The 24,481-nt window shown below is 36.4% G+C and overlaps 1 protein-coding gene across 1 annotated transcript in view; it reads left to right on the top strand.

The window, feature by feature from the left end:
* The window catches only part of DOK6 (docking protein 6), a 143,612-nt gene that overhangs the window by 40,504 nt on the left and 78,627 nt on the right, over positions 1-24,481 (top strand). The window contains exons 3-4 of the mRNA XM_014938635.1: positions 4,533-4,652; positions 14,424-14,613. Coding sequence (XP_014794121.1) covers positions 4,568-4,652; positions 14,424-14,613 — 275 coding nt within the window. The 5' untranslated portion in view covers positions 4,533-4,567. The remainder of the gene's footprint in view (positions 1-4,532; positions 4,653-14,423; positions 14,614-24,481) is intronic.

Here is a 24,481-nt window from a genome sequence, read left to right as displayed (position 1 = left end):
ATATAAATTGTCACATTTTTTTACAAATGCAGTAATTTGCTGGTGGTGGTGACAGAAGGGATCCACTGCAATGGAGGGCACTGTTACTCAGGGAGAGAAAAGCTGAACTGAGCCGGAGCGGTCACCTCTCTGGGGCTTTGTCTCAGGCTGGTGGCATTCAACCGTGCTGGCAACTTGTGGTGGGTGATGAAAGGCTCCTGTAGGGTTGTGCGGTGTGAGCACAGGAGGTAAATGTGAAAGAATGTGAAGTTATCAGGATTCAGAAGGGATTTGATTTAGTCCACACACAAAATGCTTCCCAAGTTAGGAGTCTGAAAACAATCTCATCTCTAGCCTGAGAGACCTAGAGAATCTCTGAGGACAGTGAAGTGAAATATATCCTTGTATCTCTATCTCTGCCCTCCACCTCTTCCCTCTAGAATATGTTGTGTAACACAAACTGTTTTAAACCATAAGTAGCAGAAGAGCTCTTTCACTCATAGAAATTTATAATTCTGACACCATTCGCCAATATTATTTCATCATCATTATTATATCACCAAACCCATTTATCATTTGCTACACACCACTTCAGTGGTTGGCATAGGTACAGCACCAGTTTAATCACCTAGGAACTGAAGTAGAAATGACATATAATCTCAGGCATGACCTAGAAGCTCAGGTAAACTGCAGGGAAATATTGCTAATAACAAGGTGTGTGTTTTCTGATAACAATTTTACAGATTTTTTCCCCAGAATATTTCTTATGCAATAAACAGTACCTAATTAAGATCTCCCATCTCTTTGAATTTTATCATCTCACTTCATGACATTTGTATAGCAGCATTTTATGATCGAGTAACAGTAAAGATGAAAATGCAAGTATTTGGATTTTATTTATAGCTGTGAAAGCATGCTTTACAATTTATCATTCAGTCTAAGAATTCAGTTATCTTAAAAGGAAACTAAATTTTTCAATGACAAGTACCAGTTATGACTGAAAACTCAGCATTTACAACCAATAAATCTAATCTACATTCATTAAAGAGAAGAATTTTGCTGACAGCTTTTTATGGCTTGGTTCCACTGTAATATTTCATCTGTTCCAATATATCTATATAATCAAAATAAAGAAATAACAGTGGTAGCTCTGTTTTGTGATGTGGTAGCTGTCATTCTGAAAGATAGCTACTGTGACTGAAGCATTTATGTATTAAAAATTATAATAAATAAATGTTAAATATCATAAATAATATTTAAGTTGTTATCCAGAAACACAAAGCATTCTATAGACCTTTTACAAAATAATGGTGAACTGCTTTATAGATGCACATAATGAAAGGAGAAATACAGCTTTAGCTTTGAAAGGTAATTCACCTGCTTCTAAAGAAGATTTCACATGTCTGTCAAGGAAAAGGTTGCAGGCAATCCCTTGCAAGTAAGAAATAGCTATTAGGATGCATTAGGTAAAACTACCTCGCAGAGTGCCATCATACCCTTGACCTTACAAACACATTTGTAGATAGTGTTGATGTTTCTGACAGCAGACACAAATCCTCACAGTTCTGTGGGAAGATATTTCAGTTCTGCATTGAAACTGTATTTTCAGTAGTATTAAGTTGATCATTTTTGTAAGATACAAAGTTTAAGTATTACAGTAATACAATGCATGTTATAGCCCACACTTTGCAAAATACAACAATGATCTTATAATGCTCACAGTAATATAAGTGCCTTCTGTGTGGCAGTTGGAGAAGGGTCTAATCTAGGTCTAATCACCAATGTCTGGCAGTGAAGAAGCTGCAGCTTAAATTTAACTGCCAGAGTCAAACATTCTGAAAGGAAGTTTCTGGATCCAAACTTTCAAGGTCTAGATGTTCCTGTCATAGAGAGAGGCAAATGGATTGAGGAGATGAAAACAAAGACTCTTACAAGAAACATCTTTCTAGAACAATGCATTTTGTTTGTTTGTTTGTTTCCCAAAAAATCTGCTGGAAATCTGGTGAGAGAATACATATAAATAGAACTTGTTGCTTTTACATGAGTCCTGTTTTGAATATATATTGATGTTAAATTAAGGTGGATTTATGGAAATGCCAATATGTTTTCCTTTCTCCTTAGATGTTTGTAAAATTAGACAGGTTACTTTAGTGTTTGTTTGCCATCATCTCATTCAACATTTCCAGAATGTACCCTTTCAATCCGGGTGCAGGCACAGTGAAAGAAAGTAATAAAATGCAGATTTTGTAAAATACATGAAATGTTATATCCTGACCATACGCCAGGAAAAACTACAGGCTTTATATAGAGCTATGCATTCTGTCAGCATATATATTGTTCTGCAATATGATTTAGGCAGAAAAGAAATGGTGAGGGGGATGGGAAGGAAACATGGGAGTGCTAGACTAGATTTGCACTGTCACCTTTGTGCCGCCAGCCTTTCTGCACTCATTTCCCCGAGTTTCTCTGTAGCTGGAAGCAGATGTTGGGAGACTCAGTGGAAACCCCCCATGGCAAGGCTTGGCTTACCCATATGATGGTACACTGCCCCCCACACTCCCTCTGCATGCTGCCAGAGTATGGCAGCATGTCTTGTGGTCCACTTCTGTCATCTCCCTGACATGAAGCCCTCTCCATGGGAAGGTATGATTTATAGGCACAGCTCTGGTTCAACGAATAACAAAGGAAATTGCAAAGGCTGAAGGAGAGGAAGGGAAAACAGGAGGAAAATTTCTTCATGCATGAGTAGAAAATAAATTTTGGAGGTAGGATTTTAGACAAATTCATGTTATTCCTTTTAAAAGCCCTAAGTTTTTATTGCTGTCCAGAGATATACCTGTTCTCTCCTTACTTCCATCAAGGAGGCTGTATCTGTAGAAGTGTCAAGGAGCAGTCTGCTGTTACCTCAATATTTTTTTCTCACATAAAAAGTTAAATGTCATCTGGATGTTAGTGACAGAAAGTTCTGTCTTATACAACCAGAAGTTGAGGTTGTTATTAGAAAACCAATTTTGGGGATCTGTGCCCCGAGACAGAGACTGCAAAAAAACAGGAAAGATAAGGGAAACCCATTTGCTTACATCGCTCTGGACAAGCCCCTGAAATTGTTTGTGTCTGTGTGACAACAACCACATTTGGCTCTCAAAAATCCCAAAACAGGCTCTGCTGGGAACTCGGTCAGCTGATAGCCAGAGTAACTCAGGAGCAATCTATTCCTGGATTATTCAGGACACTGAACAAAGGATGGTATCCAAACATTCTTGGAGACCTAAGATTGCGTGCCTGTCTCCCTTTCTTGTCCAGCAAGATCTATGCCTAACCAGGCGAAGATATGAGGACTGTACCAGTTAGGCATGGAAAGATATTCCTTGGATATAAATTTTCACTAATTACAATGAGTCATCATCACTAGATGCTTCAGGGCTTGCATGCTGTATTTTTTCTAACTCTGAATTTCAGCAATGCATGGGAGAGATTGTCACGAAGTATTTTCCAGATGTCCCCAAAAATAGAAATGAAAAAACTGTGGCAGTTTAATAGAGACATTTCTAGATGACTGGAGTCACCCACTCCTAAAGATGATCAGATATAGACTGACTGTGACAATGGATGCTCAGCGTGTGCCTGGTGCCAAGCCCGCTCTTCAGAAAGTTTCCCTGAGGTAAAGCCTACTCTGTAATAAAAGGCAGTTGGCCTAGTTATATGATTTTTGTTAGTTGTGGTTTCACACTGTGTGAAAGCCAACTTGAGATGTTACTTGTTTGACCAATGCCAGAGATTTTGTGACGTTAAGTTTGGGAAGTGGATAGGAAGAGGCTGGGTGTGGAGGAGGGGCTGTTGTGGTGTCTTGGGGGTTTATGCCATGGGGAATTTATATCTTGTAGACTAGCAGATAGGGAGCTTTCAGATGTACGTCACTGGGATGCAACAGAGGACTGGGAAAGAACTAGGAGGTTTTGAATTTTCATACAAATGTTCCAACTAATGCCCAAACTTCTGTGAGACAAAAAGAAGGTGAACACAACTGAAGAAATTAATTATTCAAGCTAACTTGACAGGGATAACTGTTCGGTACAGCAGAGAAGGAACTTTCAGATTTGATTATGTTTTTATTACTGTTTTTATCTTTGCTTCTAGAAAAATACTCTAGAAGCTTTAGAAACAGAAAGTTTTGTAATAGTTCAGATTCACCTAAAGAACAGTAGAGAGTATTTCAGATATTATATCTAATGTTCTCCTATATCACATTTTTTCTTTCAAGAAGGCCTACTAGGAAGATAATGCCTTGAAAACTCACTAGTCCTTTCTCTTTTTTGTTAACTCTACCTCCTACCCTCAAATTTCAGAATGGAAGATGCAGTCCTGATAGTCTAAACCCCTTTATAAGTTCATAAATCAAGGCAAAGAAATAGGTGTGGTAGTTTATGCTAATAACTCACGTTTCAACACAAGCATATTGTCATAAATCTGGTCAGTAAGAAGATATTGATTTAACTTCACTTGGTTTTGAGTAAAATATTAACACTGATTATTTTTTTTTCCTGTTTTTCCAGAACTAGAGGCAGAGGAATGGTGCAAACATCTTTGCATGGAGTGTCTAGGAACCAGGCTCAATGATATAAGCCTTGGGGAACCAGATTTGCTTGCTGCTGGAGTCCAGAGAGAACAAAATGGTAAGTAACTTTGTAATTGCTCCTAGATATTTTCTTAAGTGATGTCCAAATTTATCTTTGATTGTGTTTGTTGTTGCTGGGATTTTTACTATTAGCTAGAAGCACATCATTAATAACTAAACCTTTTTATGTGTTTTTAAGGCTCATTCCTATTGTTTCTACAAATAAAGATGATTAAATTCCATACCAAATAGCACGTATAGGGTGACTTCATGTGTCCATTATGTTTGCATTTTCCTGTCATGAGAAATTATGACTATGACCTTTCTGGTTCTGGAGACAATGGCCTCTGTGCAGAGGAATAAAGCAGGAGCTGTTGTTTCACGGCTTATAAAAGACATCAGTGAACATATCAACACCACTTTGGACTGCCAAACACATATTTGCTTTCAACTTATACCTGTCTTGAATAATGAAGTCAAGGTCATCTAAGTTGTGAAATAACAGCTGAAAAGGGCAATGACAGATGCTAGTCAGCTCTGAGCCTGAGCTTGTAAGTCTTCATATAAAGGCTATTTGGAAGAGAACTTTAGATTAGATGCGTGTACAGGGAGGATGCTAGTGGATGGAACATACAATAACAAAAGAAAATCTGTGATTATCCTGTCATTTAATTCCTATTAATGAACATGAGGGCAATTCGAAATGTGCTCATTTATTCCTCCCGAAATTACAGCACTCAGTGATTATTACTGTCTCAATGCTTTTATAAAATCCAATAGCTTTTAACAAAGTAATAAAACACACTGACTCAATGGTCATAAAATATCAAGCCAACTATCATTATAAACAAAATTACATAATTAAATTATAGAATGAATAGCACTATATTGATTATATTGTATTAATTTCATCAGAGTCCGGACATCTCTGAACATAATAACACAAAGTATGCAGAAACCTTTAAGAAATTTTGTTCAAAAATCAGACATGTTCAAATGCAATTCAAAAGAAGTTCAAATGTTTATGAAGTTGTTTGCTTGCTATGAGACGCAGGATTTAATTTGTAGCCTGGAACTGGAAACTACAGTCACTCAGCTACTGAGTAGCTCTCTCAAAGGGAGAGCTACTAACACCGTAGGACAGCGATAACGATCAGACACCACTCAAAGCATCCTATCTGCTATATGCTCATAAGCTATAGGTATAAAACTCATATACATACGATTGGTAACAGAATTATGTGTTTCCTCACAAATGCAAAGGAAAATAAATCTTGTCAAAAGCCTGTGATGTGAGAAAAATAGCTTGAAATTTCTCACGCTCTTTCTGCAGTGAATTCATGTACTGTCCAGCAGCTTTCACACATAGATGGTAAATATTACATTTCATCTTGTTGTTGAAAGCGATCCAGTTATACACACATAACCTCCAGAAGACATAGATTAGTTCTGTTCTGCAAACTGGTCTTGATTCAATTGCTTTAGTCTAGAAATTAATTTTAGTGCTACCAACCAGCATATATGAACATAATTGACATCTTTATTATTCTAAGTAAATAAATGAAAAGAAACAAAGAGGCAAAGCATGTACTTTTTGTACAAATTACATGAATAATAATATGTGGAAGGTATCATTAGCCATATTGTTTTAAACCAAGTGGCTGAGTAGATATAATCCAATATTTGAGGATCATGCTCTGCTAAATAATTAGTTACAGTATCTCTGACAAGTAATTTTGATACCTATCAGCTTCCTTCCCTCATCCACTTGATGCACAACTCTGCATTTTAATAAGCATGTTAGAAATTCAAAGTTGTCTCCTCAGTTGTCTTGTTCAGAAGCAAAGCAAATTCTGGCTTGGGGGGCCTTTTAATGAACTTGGAAGGAGGGGAGAGCACAGAGATTGTTACTATTGGTATGAAATCTAGCATTTTGTTCATGTAGTTGTGCTGTAAGAACCTGCAGTTGCATTCAAATTTCTTTAACAGATTCTTTCAGGAAAATCAGTTGAGTGGAACTCTCAGTTTATACTAGCTATCTTATTCTGCAAATTTGGCAGTGCCATTTCCCACATGACAGTTTTATGGAAACAATGACTAATTGAAGGGTGAAATCATTTTGTGAGCTCTGATAAAAAATACAAATTTAAAAATTTTCTTGGACATTTTCCCATTATTGTATCTTTTAAAGGCATGCTATAAATAATTGTAGTTCAAAAGATACCTAAAAATCTTTCAAATCTCTACTGAGCTTTTGTTGACCTGAAACTGAAAGGTCGAAATTAGTTTTCCAATTTGAAATCCATGAAAAGTGACTATATATATGAAATGTCTAAATTCTTACTCGTTGTGAAAATGGCAGGTGTGTCACTCTTACGGTCATTTTATTATTTTTGTGTTAAATAAAAACTCTACACTGGTATAGCAGCTTTCAATGTCATTGTTTCAAAACATTGCAAGTATGTCAACTTCATAGAATTCCTCTTGAGTTAGTCAATATTTACTTGAAACAGAGATGTGAGAATACAGTTTGTAAAATTTGAAATAGACTCGTAAAGCCTCAGCATCTAGTTTCATTAAAGTTCTGTTGCCTGAACCATACGAGAGCTTTCTTTCAAGTCACTGAACAAAAAGGTGCAAGACCACAGATTGCAGTATCATGAATGCTACAGTGCCAGTGGTTTTGCAGTTTCAGATATTTTTTTGGTTTTTACATTTTAAGAGCTAGAAGCAATTCAATAAGGGTGTTATACTGTTGATATCTCTGTGATATGACAGGGTGTTAATACTATTAATCCCAAAAGAACAGGTGTATTAAACATTAATCCCATGTCACTCCACTGTCTTTTCTTTTTGCCCTAAAGATTTTCTGAAATGTTCAAAAATTCAATAAAGATACTTCCTTGATCATAAAAGAACTAGCCTAGTAAGGAGTGGGGTTTTTTATGTGCTGCTTTACATTTTCCTAGCAATAATATTTTTAATACGAAATATTCTTAATCTGTCCAACTACTTGCCCATTCTGTTCCTTAAAGGACGTTTTGCATGATGTGTGTCATCTACTTGTAAGGGATTGAGTAAATTAGCTACCTCTTGAAAGAACAGGAAGTTTTCTGTTGTGTGGGTTTCTGATTTAGTCCCTGTGTATGACCACCGTAGCCTATACCTTCATTTTGCAACATTTATAACAATTTTTTTAATTGTTATTGTATATGCCCTGGGACCATAAAAGCTCATTGCGATATGATAGTTATATTGTTTATACCCAAGAACTTACATTTCAGGAAATACTTGGCAAGAAAAATATGTGTCTTTGCTATGATTTATCTAACATCTCTTTTTGTTACATCTGAGCCTGTTTATCCTCCTGCTCTCACTCTTGTGGTTCTCCTGAGATGGTCTTTCCATCTCAGCAAGGAAGACACCTGATTCTCTATGACACAAATGCAACAATACGGTTTGCAAAACAGTTTGTTCCAAAGGCTGGAAAAGTTGCTGTTTGGTGTGCAAATATCACGGCTAAAAGGCCATGCATTCCTGGGCCATTTTTGTCATAGGAGGATAAAAATTTACAATAGTGCAGCTATCTGAAAGAGCCATTCCTTTATAGTTCTGAGTTGCTCAGTAAGTACCAGTGAGATCTATTTTATTGGTTGCACTCTTGCTTGACCCTCCAGCACTAAGCAATTCTGCAGTGGTGATAGCTAAAACAGCCAAACTATAGATCTGCACTGCTTATAGCAGAGACCTCTGGCTACTGAGTCTCCTAAGAAGAATAGAGAAGACATTTAAACAATTCTTGTGCAAAACATACCAGTAACAGAACACTTCTCACTGGATTTCATCTCTATTATTGCTTTCAAGAAGAATTACCGCAAATCTTACTGTGTAAACTCCATTGTGGAAAATGACCCTTAGGTGGTTTAGTTTTTATATTTAAGGCTCACAACTAATGACTGCTTAGTTTGCAATGATAAACAGATTCCAAGAAGAGTGAGATTTGAAATTGAGCTTCTGTTACTCTCCAACCATTTTACCTTCTCTCTACTACAAATCTAAGATTTGTTTGCATTCCTCAGCCCTATAGCAGCAATCCTGTTTCTCTTTAAATTTATTTTCACAGAAAATAAATTCAGTTTCACAGAAACACAGTCTCTTACTGTTTATGAATGTCCATTTAGATTATTTAATAAAGAATGAAAATATATCATTAAATCAAAAGCAGTAAATACTAAATGATCAGATAACGAATTTAGTATAATCGCAGTGGAGCTGCCATTATACTGTATATACAATGGAGCTGTATATACAATTATAAGCAAATAATAATACACATTTATAACTCCAGAAAAGAAAATCTGGACTCAGTGGGATCCGATAACACTGTTGACAAGTAATCTTCTAAGCAGTATCATATGATACTTACAGACACATTTTGTATTCCTTAGATTTCTCAAGCTGCTACTAGGGAAAATGATGAATGTAGAGTGTTATCTTCATTTGGAAGAACTTGAAACTTCCTTTCCAGCTCTCACTGCATTTGTAAGCATTTGGTAGTCCACCCCAAAATATAACAACAAAACCAAATCTGTTTTCTTATTATACCTTTGCCTGCCTAGTTGTCATCATATCTAGAATTTGTCCATGCTCATGATTTTTTTCTAAATATCACTTTCCAATGTGTCTCTGTATTTTCATTCTTTATAAAAGGAAATAACTACAAAGAAGTCATCCAAATGCACAGATCCAAACAGTCATCCAAACAGACTATGTTTATGTGAAAAAGAAATCAAAGTATTCAACACAATATTGATGCAGACAGTGCTACTATATTCACTCTTTAAGAGCAAGTGCTTCTCTTTGGTGAAGACTATTCCTATCTATTTTGAATACTAAATAACAATAAAATAACCGAATACTTGTACTAATTCATATTCCATTATTTTTTACTTGTAAAACTGTTGTAAACAATGAAGAAAATAGGCAAAGGCAAATTTTGCATTTTTTAAATTTGCAAAGGCAAATTTAAAAAATGCAAATTTTTAAGTTGAAGAAAAGGCCTGTTCATCTTTTGCTGCTGTAGCATGTTCATTGTTAGTGTCATGTTTGAGATGTCAATATGATGCTTTTCTATTATGTGTGCTGGTGCTCTGTCTTTTTTCTTTTCATACATTAAAGCTACTTTTGATTTTATAAGTCTGGAAAAGTTTGAAAGATAATTGATTTTTTACTCGTACTCCCTGCCTAATATTTAAATTAATACCTCATAAAATTGCTTCTTGGTAAAGTTTGTCCTCTTTTTCCTAACATTTGTTTTACCTTCATTTTTTATTTAAAAAGATTCCACAGTACAGTAGTCTTGCTTCCTGGGTTTTAATTGCAAGAAAAGCATTAATTTCTGTTAGTAAATATGTAACATTTCATAGTGAACAACGTCCTTGAATCCCCAGAAGAGGATTATGAGTTATTTCTTTGTGCTGCATATTGAGATTAAAAACTACAGCCAAACCATAGAGACTTTGTAATTATGTTCACAGAGCTGACTTGTTTTAGGGCATTTTCTAGAGTCTGTAGAATTCCTATTTGTGATTTGCTACATAAAAACATTTTGCATGTTTTTTATTCATTTTCTGTTATCCTTAATCCATTTTTATACTTTGTGGTGGTTTTTTTTAAATAAACAAAACATGCCTTTATTCAGAAAAGAAAGGTGTTTACAGTTTTAATGTCTGGTTAATCCAGTGAGTTTTCAGATTCTTCTCTACCTTGCTGCTTATCAGTGAAACAAATTAAAATAATTTATTTATAGCAGCCTTTATATTTTCATTGAGATGTTAAGAAAATTTTTCATACATTTTAATGGAAGCAGTGCAGAATAATTATAAGCAAAGGGATAAAATTAATTCTGAAGTCCTGGTTCCTCACTGAGTAAAGCAGGAGAGAATCATTCTAATAGACCTGAAATATGATCAAACACAAAATTGTGACTTCAAGACACAGAGCTCTCTTTCTATCTGAAAATTAGCCACAGAAAGTCAGCAGCGGAAGTCTCATAGATGCTGAAGGAGTTTCCTCTGGATAAAAACTGAATGTTTGCTTTTGAAGCCTCTTGTATAGATCCCACCAACCTGACTGCCTCCTTCCATAAGTACTTTTTTCCTCACATTAAAGCTGAAATGAAACAAAGTATCTGGATTGCAAGATTGCAGTGTTATCTGGTCAATTTTCCAACAGGGGTGATTTAAGCAAAGGAATCCAGTGATAAAATGACAGAACCAGAATCATTGGCGCCACAGTCATTTTACTTTCCCCGTACAGTTGAACTTTGAGCTGGAAGACTGAGAGCATTTCGGACTTGCTGCCAAGTCTCTGTCTCAGTCAATATGCTCGTTTTAACAAAGACTCTTATGCTCCTTGCTCTGAAAAACATTATTAAAGGTCATATTCTTGCCAAAGCCCAAATGCTAAACACCTTTATATGCACAAAGTGTACAATGAAGCATTGCTCTGCTTATTCAAGAAGATGAGGAAGAACAGTTACACAGAAATGAGAGGAATAAGTGTGGCAATATATCAGCATTTTTTTCTCATTCTGGCTGCCCCACTCTCTGAACTTTGCTCTCACCAATTTTAGAGGAAGGAGGAGAATAGTGATGCTGAATCCTGAGGAATGGCACCTGCTCAGTCTCAGCCTTGTCTTTTCCAAGAGGATAGCATCTGCTTCTATTTACTACCCAATGGACTGTTACTGTCTCATCCCACTCATATGCAGGTAGTCACTGACCTACAGAGATGCTAAATATCCTAGTCAGTGTGATTCAGAAGATCTGGTGACAGAATTCAGCTGGGATTCCCAAATCTTCCATATGAATGTTTGGTTTTGCCTGGATGAGTTCAAGGGCAAAACTTGCCTCTGAAAATGGAATGATTGTATTACCATTACCTAGATACATGTGCAAATATTTTATTAAATGGAATAATTGGAACCTGCATTTTAATTCCTAAAATCATTTAGTAGTATCCACACTTTTCCATGTCCTCAGTCTTCCACTACTCTAAAGTACTAATTTTTGTTTCAAAAGCAAAAATATCCATCCTCAAGCTTCTCCAGCACATATGTTTGTACACTTGCCACTTTGAGTAAGTTCCAAGGGATCAGAGTTTTGCCCTGCAGAGGATGTTCACTTTAATCAAACATACTTTCTTTAATGCATGACACCTCACCTTAGATGCTGACGTCCCATGCAAAGACAGCAAATGGCTCTTGGCAGTTTGAGGATACCATGTGTCCTGAATACCCTTCATGCAATAATATTGTCAAACACTTCAGAGAAGTTGAGCATTTCATGACTATCCTGGTAACTTCTAAAACAAGTTGAAATCTTTTGTGCCTTCAACACAATAGTTTAATGTTTACTTCAGAAAATAATTGCACCTTTCCATTTTCTCTGCTGTCTGAGGTGATGTCAGTGAAAACAGGGAAAGAGAAAGATTTTGATTCTCTCACAGTAGCCCCATTCAGCCATAAACACATTGTGTGATTTCATGTAATATAAAGGGGAAACTGAGAGAACCAGCTGATATGTCAGTCATCTGTATCTTTCTTTCAAATAGAGGAGGTAAGTAAAAGGAAGTAACAGCATGGCAGTGCAAAACTGGAGTCTAATATGTGATAAAAGCACAGCTGTGAAGCTCCTAGGTATTTTTGCATGACCATCACAATAACACATGGATACTGAAAATGGTCATATATAAAAAAATATATATAATTCCATTGCAAAGTATAAGTTATCTTGTTCTCCTCCATTCCCTTCCCAATGCAGTCATTGACCCATACTCCCATGTAAGCCCTTCCTTTTATTTCAGTAGGGGTTAGGTTAGACCTGTGCCCAATACATTCCTCTGAGGATTAAGGGAAATTCTTTGCCATGATCTCAGCAGCACCCGCTAATCTATTTGTGCTGTGTGTCAGAAGACTTTCGTAAAACATTAGGAGTTTCACACTTGGGACCTTAGTCATAAAAATGAAACTTTTAGGGCTAACACCCATTAGTGTGATTAATGAGAGCTAGAGCCTGGGAGAAGAGGTTGACTTGCTATGAGCCTGAATGAATCGATTGGGGAGTCATTAATAGAACAAAATTAAATCAACTGAAACAGAAAAACACTGGAGATGACAAGTTTACTTATAGTTATGCAGGACAAAAATTCTTACTGCTCACCCAGCAGTTCTCTGCTGCCATTAATTCCTCAGCCAAACTTTTGCTCTTTTATTGACCCACACACATACTTATACACACACTTCTAACATATTTTATATTAATTCACTTAATTGCAGTGTTTTCACTGATTTGTCAGAAAAGTGTATATATATCAAATGTTTAAAAAATGGAGACATAATGTCCGTGATATTGAATGTCAAATACAATGGGAAGCTGTATCTAATTTTTACTGTTATGATAAATTTCTCTCACTTTATTCCTCTTCTGATTATTTTAAAATCTTTCCTAATTTTTATGAGGACATCATGAGAAAATTCAGTGCAAATGCTGGATTAAAAGTATTCCACACCAAACTGTCATTCATTTATTAAGTAATTGGAGACAATTTTCTTATCAGATGTCCCTGTAAAGTACATTTTCCCAACACTGTTTATTGAATGAGCATTGCTCGTGCTTATACTTTAAATTGTTCTTACCTTTTTTATCAAGACCCTTCAGTGCTGTAGCATTGACATTTTGCATTTCTATCCAATTTCAAAAATGAAAGGAAATTATGAGAGGAAGTTGTGAATCAGCTGCACTCTCCCACATTATGCTATGAAGCCCTAAGAGTTCAGCGCCTTTACAGTTAAAATATAGGCTAGCGCTTCCAACTGTGCAATCACAATTCAACTGAGTTCTTCATTCTTTGTAGAAACAGATCATAGAAACTTTAGTTATTCTTCAAATAAAATTGTGTTTTTATTTAAAATTGTCTTGCTATTACTGTGGTTTACTTCTTTCCATAGGAGTGAATAGTGGTTTATATCGTCTTGGTTTTTAACTTTTTTCTTTTTTCTTTTTTTAAGATAGTTTTTGTGTTGCTTATTAAATCACATGCAATTCAGGCACTTCAGAAGATTGTTAATGCCCTTGACCTCTTACTCAATGAGTGCACTCTGCAGTGGAAGTGCAGCTGATAGCAATTGATGTCATAACCATAAAAATATATTGTGTTAAATCAGATTTTTCAAGAAAGCAACAGATGATTAAAAATGTTATTAATTTGACAAATGATAAGGAGTTTGCAAATAAATAGAAACTAAACCCAAAGAACATCATTATTAACAAGCTTCAATAATTAAACCTGGGTTTGCAATTTCAAAGACAGTTTTTCTAAGGTGCAGTGGTTGTACATACATGTTTTGCCAACAGATCTGTACTTCAGTTCTTTGAGAGAGGAGCCTCTATCTGAGTTCAAGTAATTGTAAATTTTTATTTGCAAAGAGTTATGGACCTTAATGTGAGGATAAAGGGCTTCGGTTGTGTTGCTGGGGACACGTCAAAGAGGACTGTGAAGATCATCTGTGAAAGATATTTCAGTCTGCTGCATTATTTATAATGAAAACAAAATGAAGAAGATTCTCCTCTTACTCCTTGCAAGTACATTATGAAAGGTTTCATCGACATCAGTGGATCTTCACCTCTGTTCAAGACTAGAAATGTGGTCTTGATTTCTGAACCATCAGTAAATAAATACTTCTTTACTTTTTTTTTCCCCAGTATAAACTCTTGCTTTAACTGCTGATGCCTTATTCTGTGGTTTGTTGTTTGTTTCTTTTTTCCAGAACGATTCAATGTATACCTTATGCCTACACCAAATTTAGATATCTATGGGGAATGTACAATGCAGATCACACATGAAAACATCTATCTCTGGGACATCCATAATGCCAAGGTCAAGCTGGTCATGTGGCCTCTGAGCTCTTTGAGGAGATACGGACGTGACTCAACATGGTTCACATTTGAGTCTGGAAGGTAAGAGCTAAGGAAAAGCAGCAAGAGGAAATTAGCAGTGATTTTTGAGTAGTCGTCTGATAAGTTAGATTAGCCTCTTATTATAACAAAAGACAGAATATATGGCCTCTCCGTAGACTTCCATTCATTGAAAATTACTTTTCAATATATTCAAACCATGGTTTGAAATAAACATTAATATCTCTTATATTTATAATGAGCTTAAGCTTTCTCTAACTTCTATTTAACTGTGGCTGAATTGCCATTCCTAAGGTTTATGAATCTCACTGTGTTTAAACACTATTGTGGTATAATTTTAGTACTTTTGATGTAGAAGAAATTCATTCTGGATCATGGAAAGGGCTCATCACACAAAATGAATGGAACAACTTCTGTTATGGTAGATATTACTCTTTTTGGCTGTTCCTGATGACTGATTGTCACCCTAGAGTATAACTGCAAGCAGGAGTACAGAGAGGATTGTGAACCCATAAAAAGGCTAGCTCCTTTTTCTGCTTGCAGTTTTAATCTTCATTGCCATTTCCATCCTCTGGTCAGTTTTAAATGTCCGTGGAGCTCAGTTTTGTCCCCTTTTCATATCTTTTTAATGCATTTCATATCTTGCCGTTAGGTCCACTGCCTTTTCTGCACAGAAATAATTCTGCGTTTATCTCTGTCTGGTGATGTTTCATCTTGTATTTTATGGTTCTAGACTTTTCTGAGTTTGTCATTGTCCCTTATGCTAAGCCTGAATTTTCTGAAGCAATCTGAAATTGCAGGTGTCTCTACTCTCTTGGGTTAACCTCACTGCCTTGTTAAAAATCTTTATATGCATTTTGATGTGTACTTCCTTATTCAATATCATTAACAAATATTAACAAAAGTAATGGGTGATCACAAACAAAAATATGTATCAAACAGACCCTACAGCCTAAGTAGATAATGACCAAAATTCCTTTGCAGTTTCTTATAGATGGGAGTTACCACTTAACTCGTAATTTTATATATCCAGACTGATGTCACCAGAGCATTTCAGTGCTCTGCTACTTTTCTGTGATGCACCATTAAAAATCACGAAGACATCGTTACTTCTTTTTTATTTAATATTGTTTAACTAAAAATTAACTAAAAATGATCCATGTTTCAATTTAATTTCAAAGATTAAGCTGTGGGAGTAATTCAAATACACAATTTTAGCAAGAATAATTTGCTAAATCATGCCTTCCCCTAGACCTCAAACTACCTCATATGAAACTAGTTCATGCAGCGTACCTATGCAATTACCAGAAAGCAAATCAAATGCCAAAAACAATGCCTGAAACCCACCATATTATTTTGGGGAAAACAAACACCTAAGCAGACAAAGAAAGAAACAAAACCCCTAGGATTTAGTTTTATCATCCCATTCGTTGTGAATATCCCACACATCTGACCCTTTGGCTGAGTTTGAATTTGCAACTATGCATTTTATTAAAGGGGAAGGAGTTATTTTTGCATAAAAAGGCAACAATTGAAGACTTACTAGTGTTTGCTTATTCAGAGTAGTATATCTGTCTGTGAGTAGACCCACTTCTTTTAAATGATTCTGAAGGAAACTATCTTTGGAAATGGGAATTGTCGTTAGCTAAAATTAAGCTGCTAAAACTAATTTGGATTAATCAATTGAAGTTGATTTCTTATACGTCTCAAAATGTAGGTGTGTCATTCAGTGTTTTAATTATGAAAAAAGTCATTCTATATGGTAGTGAAATTTGTGGTTTTTTACAAGACACTTCATTTTCTGTACTGCTCTATTTTTATCTACGGCACATCAGTACAAACAAATGATGCATAGTGATTGTGTATATTCAAGTAAAATGTGAGTTTTATATCTCTGCTTTTTTCAGACCTCCTACAGTATTTTAATTCCATTCTAGTATCTGAATATCATCTTCCCCTACAATCTATGGACTGTGCAACCTGATAAAAAGTGGATTGTTTTCCTGTGTTTTATTATTATGAGCTAGCTCTGCCTTTATCTGTCATGCTTTATTGTCTTTGATCTGATTCCTTCCATTTGCTTGCTTGGGACCACTTTAACTGTCTGATTTGGAAATGCGTAAAGACTAGATTTAGACTGGCAGAAAAATATAGAGGTAAAAAATAGCCTACAGAAAAGTCAGTATCTTCAATAACATTTGAAGATTATATAGGGCAACACTAACACTAATTTTCAAATCTGTTGTTGATTTGTTAGGGGGTTTATTTTTATTTTTTAATCATCGTCTTTCTGAGCATGCTTTTCTTTATCCCTTGATCTGCTAGTACATTAATACAGTAAATTCCTGATGCATGTTGTATTATCAGAACTGAAGCCCTCATCCATGTTTTATGAGAATGTTACACAGTAAAAGTGATGTTGCTTTAATTTTTCCCTAAGGCCTAAATATTAAATGTAGACAATTGCTTTAAAGGAAATATTTTTAAATAGGTTCTTATTTTTTACTGAGTTTTAGCAGCTATGCAGTGTATGAAGTTTGCATGAATATTAAGTGCTCTTTTTTTTATATTATCCATATCAGTTTTGGTATTTCTGTGGTTCAGAAAATAAATCCCTCCCATTAAAATAAATGGACATATTCACAAAGAGATACTATGAAAATTAAATGGATAAAAATTAATCTTTTAGACAATTAAATTTATATTTTAATAAATATATTGCTTTGCATTTAAATGGGACATGGACTCAGATGTATAAAACTAAACTGTTCACTTGTTTTATGAAATGTAATAACTACACAATTGGGATGATGTCTAAAATATGGGAGGAATGAACACAGATTCTTTTAAACTGCCAGATTATTCTGTTTAGTTTTGTATTGAATTAGAGTTCGTAAATATGTATCTTTGCACTACCTAAGAAGTTAGATCCATCCTTATTTTTCATTATTTAGTGAACCAATGAAAGTAAATATTTCTTGCACAGTCATTTACTTAATCTCTATCCAAACTCTGCTGAGATTTCAAGGAAGCACAGTTTTGTGTGTCTTAGTTCAATGCTGGATGGAGGGTTTCTTATTATTTAAAGTACCTGACATGGGCTAATCCCATGCAATCTATCCATCGATCTGAAAATAGTAAATCATAATTCCGTTAGGCACTACAATAGCTTTGTATTGATTGATACTGTGCATCTAACACAGTGAAAGGATCCCATAGTGATTCAGAGCACCTTAAGTAGGAGTCTAGCTTTTGCTTTTCCAAGAGCTAGGCTTTCCACCTGATCAGCTTCTGATTGGCTTGGGGAGTTTTAATGTTGAATCATCAATGAGTCAACAGGGTTTCCTTAATTTGTGGACCTGTGTGATGTGTTCCAGCACCTCATTTGCATTATTTTGGGTATTGAATGTGCTGGAGACACTATGCCTAAGAATGCAGTTGATATGCATGAGTGCATTTATTTCTCTTCAAACTTTTGGAACTGCTACCCAATGTATGTGTGTATGACTAACCCAGTGTTAGTCCATGACTGTCTCTGTTTTTAAGCCCCTGAAATGGGAAGCATGCTCATTGTGGAACTGCCCACCTAACTCTCCAGATAAAAGTACTGTAAATATGGATTGGATTAATTAATCACAGAATCATAGAATCATGTCACCAACAATGACGTTAAACAGTACCAGTCCCAGTACCAAACCCTGAGGAGCACCACTCATCACTGCTTGCCACTTGGACATTGAGCCGTTGACCACAACTCTTTTAAGTGCAAGTATCCAGCCAATCCCTTATCTAGCAACTGGTCCATCTGTCAAATCCATGTCTCTCCAATTTAGAGACGAGGATGTCGTGTGTCAAATGCCTTGCACAAGTCCATTTTGCACAATGACATGCAAACTAAGAAACATGCCAGAAAAGTAGTAAAATAGGTGCAGATGAAATATCTTATGGCCCAGATCAGGTGCGAAGACACTCCTGCCAAAGTTACAGGATTCATTTTGCTGATGTTATAAACCAAATAATCCATAACAAAGACCACAAACAATGTTTTAAATTCACTCTCTGGAAATTACAAAAGGCAGTTGTCAAAGCTTTTCTTTTAGCAAAACAAGCTGACTAAGGCACCTTTTTAGGAGCATAAGAGAAGACTCCTAAGAATTCAGAATTGTTTGTCATCTCTTGGGGTGAGGCACTAAGAAAAGTAAATACATATGGGTTCTTTGTTCCTTTTGAAATGTTCTTTATTTTGTTTTGCTGCAATTCTGCCATTTACATTAAACAGTATTTTCTATGTATGGAAACTGTCTGGTCACATCAATTAAGTGCTAACCAGAAGTATAAAAAAAAAAAAGCCAAAGTCAAGCTGAAGTTAAGCATGGTGAGAAAATGCAATAATGGGATGAGCTGTGGAAGCCCCAACCAAATTTTGTCAAATTCTGTAAGTTTCCAGCTGAGTAGAGAGGTGGAGATGGTAGGTATGTTATCAGAGTTTTGAGAACAGAAGGAGCCACATATCCATGACAAACTCTTTTTTTCGTAATGTATTTTCTTGTATTTTGTAGACAAAACACTAAAATTTATGTATTTCCAAATTTATTTTTGCTGTGCATTCAGAGACACCCATTGAACCACACTAAACTATTCCTTCTTTATTTGCCTTTGATTTTGTGGTTTTTCTTCATCAGAGAAAATCTAATGAAATGTAGTATTGTCTGTCACTTCTAAGATCTGGAATCTGTTTCTTTGGTTGAGAAAATACTAAGCTAAAGCATTGCTGAGTGGTGCCACGAGAATTTCTTGGATCTTTTTTTTCCTTTTATGCAACCCAGGACTGACTTACTCATTTTCTCAGTGGTAGATACACAGATGGTAGGGTCAACTGAAGCAGAAAGTTCAGTGTTTGCTTCAAGCACTACATCTGACTGAAATCTTTCATTTGTCTGTCAGTCCTCTGTGGCAATTTTTGGTGTTAATGTGAAATGTATTAGTCAATTAACCCTTAAAGTTAAGTTAGAGGAAACATCCTCTTTTTCCCTTATGTGGGGAGTGGCCCCCTAGCTATGTGCCTCATGAGACAGTTGTTCTGGGACTTCATACACCAATGTACATATCAACTCAGTTCTATAGCTCCCTGAGAAGAAGCATTCAGTTCCTGATTGCTGGAGGACCTTAAAGATTGTCTTGTTCCAGCCCCCACCATGGGCAGGGACACCTTCCACTAGAGCAGGTTGCTCAAAGCCCTATCCAGCCTGGCCTTGAACACTTCCAGGGATGGGGCATCCATGACTTCCCTGGGCAACCTGTTCCAGTGTCTCACCACCCTCACAGTAAGAATTTCTTCCTAATATCTAATGTAAATCTCCCCTCTTCCAATTTAAAACCATTACCTCTTGTCCTATCATTACATGCCCTTGTAAAAAGTCCCTCTCCAGCTTTCTTGTAGGCCGGCTTTCAGCTGGCTTTCTGGGCTGCAAGCACACATTGCCGGCTCATGTTGAGCTTCTCATCCACCAACACCACCGAGTCCTTCTCCTCAGGGCTATTCTCAATCCATTCTCTGCCCTGCCATTGGGCATATTTGTGCTTGGGATTTGCTGTGATCTTGGACTTGGCCTGGTTGAACATAATGAGATTTGCAAGGGCCTAACTCTCAAGCCTGTCCAGGTCCCTGTGCATGGCATCCCTTCTCTCCAGTATGTCAACTGCACCACACAGCTTGGTGTCATCTGAATCCCACTGTGCATGTCACTGACAACGATGTTAAAACAGCACCAGTCCCAATATGACCCCTGAGGAATGCCACTCATCACTGCTCACCACTTGGACATTGAGACAGTGACTGCAGCTCTCAGTACTACTACATAAGCAGTTCTTTATCCACTGCGTGGGTCATCAATCAAATCCATGCCTTTCCAATTTAGAGACAAGGATGTCATGTGGTACAGTGTCACATGCTTTGCACCGGTCCAGTAGGATGACATAAATTGCTCTTTCTTTATCCACCAATGCTGTAAACCCATCATAGAATGCCACCGTATTTGTCAGCCATGATTTTCCCTTAGTGAAACCATGTTGGCTGTCACCAATCACCACTTTTCATGTGCCTTAGCAGAGGTGGATCTTATTTTCCCTCTTCAAAAATAAGGGTTATCTTTCCTCTTTTCTAGTCAGCAGGAACTTCACCAGACTGCCACAACTTCTCAAATATGATGGATAATGGTGTAATATAATGGTGTAATAAACACCCAGAACAGTGTCTCTCATTAAGGGGCAGGCCAAAACGTGAGACACTATTGTGGGTGTTTAATACAGGCCACCTGATCAGGATGGGGAAGCTGATGAGGCCTTTTACAGACAGCTGAAAGTAGCCCTGCAATCACAGGCCTTGGTTCTCATAGGGGACTTCAGGCATCTTGATATCTGCTGGGAACGCTACGCAGGTAAGCATGTACGGGAGGTTCCTCCAGTGTATTGATGATAACTTCTTGACTAGATGATGGAGGAGCCAACAAGGAGAGGTGTACTACTAGACCTAGTTCTGACATATAAAGAGGGACCTTGAACTCCACTATTTCATGGTAACAAGCCAAGGCTGCCCCTGAGCTTCACATTCCCCCCCAGCCCCTCCTTGTTGTTGAGAACAAGTTCCAGCATAGCACCTCTCCTTCTTGGCTCCTCTGCCACTTGAAGAAGTTATCATCAGTGCAAGTTTATCACAGGTTAATCATAGAATTATATAAAGCATATATTATAAATCATTCTAAATATATCATCATTATAAATCATAAGCTTGTCATAAAATCTGTAAGTCACTTTGGGTTGAGCAGCACTATGACCACCATGCGCAGCTGCAATAAATAGATTTATCATTTCACGTAAAGGTTACCTCAGAGCTATCAGTATCCCACACTTAAGTCTGTTAGGATCTTTTTCCTCTTTTGCACCTTCCGAATATTTGCAAAAACTCCAATTATTGGACATGTGAATTTTCTGTAGTTTTGTTTTATCTGTTTTCTCACTGCCTCTTCTCTTCTTTCTTGTGTTCTTTCCTCAAGCAGTACATATTGCTAAAATCTGAAAGTAACTCTAAAAAAAGAAACAGGAATCACTTGTGTGTAATCCCCCCCTCTTGTTTCTTCAGTAATGACTTAGTTCTTATTTTAGGACAAGTGGCACTTTTACCACTGAAAAAGTTTAATTAGTCCCTGTTATTTAGCAATGACAAGGTCATACCATGTTGTAATTGTAGTGTTCCATTCCTACTTTTTTTCCATTCCAACTTCATTCCAGCTCTCAATTTGCCTCCTGCCAAATTCTTGACCTGGAATAAGTTCTGTGTTAGTCATCTGATTCACTTAAACCCTACTTAAAAATGAGCAGTGTGTTTAACTCATCTATAGAGCTCTTACTCTGGTTTGGATCATGGTACCTAGTTTAAGAACTATTTTACTAGCGGAAACTAATATAGCTCATTGTAAGTGATTTATGAAGTGCTCCTTGCATTTTCTCTCTGCCAAAGCTCCTCTCAGACTGCTGTAGTGTTGGAAGTTAGAATGTGTTCCACCAAAACACATATGCAATGAAATTCTCCACAGTATAACCTAATAACAGCAAACAGAAAATGGATTATATACACGCTTTGTTATTTCTACTGCATGTTCTAAAACCTTCTGCTTTTTTTTTTAGTCTTTGTTTTGACAATTCAGCCATCATATAGACACCTACAAAACACTTTCCCCAACTGACAAAGAATGCCTGAGCCATTCCACTTTGCTGTGAAAGTTCTAATTTTGATGAGAAAAGCATGGCATCTTAAAAAAAGACGATATATTGGCAGAATAAAGTTACCTTTATTAAGCTGTAGTTTTTCTCAAATAGATCAAAAAGCCAGTGACTGCTAGGACAGAGAAGCAAGCTCTGCAGCCAAAGCTGTGTGGAATAGTAATAAACAAATTTGTAAATACTAAATTGATAGAAATGGGCACATCGGTAATTCATTAATTCACCATTGTCTAAAGAGTAAATTTCCTTATGAATTTGCTCTGAATGAAACATCTGCAATTAGAAAAACAGTCACCTAAAGTTTGTCCAGTTAACACAAAAGAATACAGCTCAGAAGGAAAGCCATAGTCGCTGTGGTATTTATAGAAGTGCCTTGTGTTTACATATTTTACAACCCGGAGGGTGCAGCGTGATTTTTCAAGTGGTCACTAGATATCAAATATCATTGCTATAATTCAAATGTTACAAAGATTTGTAATGAAATTGCTAAGAATGTTATTATGTTTGCCTAATGTATTAGCAGACAGTGTATTATGTCCCTTCTGATGATTCTGAGATACCATGAACTGTGCCCTTCAGCTGAAGTGCACACTTTGCCTTCTCCCTTCATAACATGCTTGTATGTCGTAATCAAAATAGCACTTGTTTTAAAATATTTTGATACCAGCTGTCATTTTGCTATCAGATGGCTTTACATCCACACTTGAGTCCAGAAGGTTTTATATTTACTTACCATATTCCAATTGTCGCTTTTTCATAAATTTGTGGTAAACTGTAAGCATGCATTGCTAGATTAATATTCCTGATGCTGAATATGACTGGTGAGGTTATTGCTGTCTAATCTATGAGCTGAGAAGCAGCAGACAAAATAACTCATACATTCTTAATCACATTAGGGCTCACTCTTTGTTCCGACTCTACATTTTAACCTTTGAATTCCACAGTGGGGAATAGCAAAAATTAGTCTCATATGGCAGTTGTAAATATTTTGATGCTGGAACACCAGGTCCTTCTCTCTCCAAGAGTCATAATAACAGTTAACCTTCTACCTCAAAAAACAGGAGGACTGAAATATCTCAGCTTTGAAATGCAAAACAATAAAGATGTCCCATTAAACTAAACTAAAATAAATAAACAACAAACCCAGATAACAAATTCAGATATACAAAATGCTAATAAAATTTGTAATGTTCTTAATTTTTAATATAGACACAGTAAGAGCCAGGGTGTCTATTTTAGCACTTAAATACTGTTGCATCTCTCCCTCAGCAAGCCTATTTGTATAAGCTAGTTAAAAATGCTGAAACTGGGCACCTAATTGTCTATAAAGACAGTAGGAGAGTGTTAAACACTTCACAAAGGGCAATGCAGAAGGCCATGTTTTGAACAGAGAAGCATCTAACCAGCAAGAATGCTGAGCACAAAGAAATCCTCCTTTTCTCCAAAGCTTATGAACGTAGTAGCACTGATTGAAGAGGAGGTTTGAAATACCCTCTGTGCTGCGGCTGTGTACTGTAGGAACGTAGAAGGAAGTGATCAAAATGCAAAGGCTGGAATTTGCACAACAAAGAACCTTGTTCATGAATATGTAGGAACCTGTGCAAACCTGCACTTGCACATACACACACCGAGTATTGCAGAAGCATAAAGGGGCACGGTTTTTAATGTTTGTGAGCTTCATTTGTTGTCAGGAACTGTGATTCCTCAGCTTCAGCTGGCACAGATGTTTATTCTAACAGTCGTTTTAGTGTCTGAACAGTTGTCTCTTGTATGTCACATGTGAAAAACTACAATGGAAGTTACATTTTTCTGTGTCTTGGGCCTTGATTATACTGGAATCAAGTTGAGTACAGCATGACTGCCAGTTACTACTTGTGAGCTAAGAAAACTGCTTTAGCAGACTGGTCTTGGAAGGTTTGCCTAATAAATACCTTATTTCCCCTGTTCTTTAGGGTTAATGCATTGTTCTCACAAAGGCACAAACTCATTTATAAATTGACACTTTTTTGATTAGCTTCACTAAAACGTAGCTTTTATTGAGGATGAGAATACTGAGTAACTTTGCTTCAAAAAGAGGTCAATAGAGTCGTTTTGGCCTTTACTGTCAGTCAGAGATGTATAGCGGTTCCAG

Source organism: Calidris pugnax, unplaced genomic scaffold, assembly GCF_001431845.1.
Source record: "Calidris pugnax isolate Ruff unplaced genomic scaffold, ASM143184v1 scaffold13, whole genome shotgun sequence".
In the NCBI taxonomy this organism is placed as follows: domain Eukaryota; kingdom Metazoa; phylum Chordata; class Aves; order Charadriiformes; family Scolopacidae; genus Calidris; species Calidris pugnax.
Note: the sequence above shows the minus strand (reverse complement) of the source record. Positions and strands in the feature narration are given on the sequence as shown.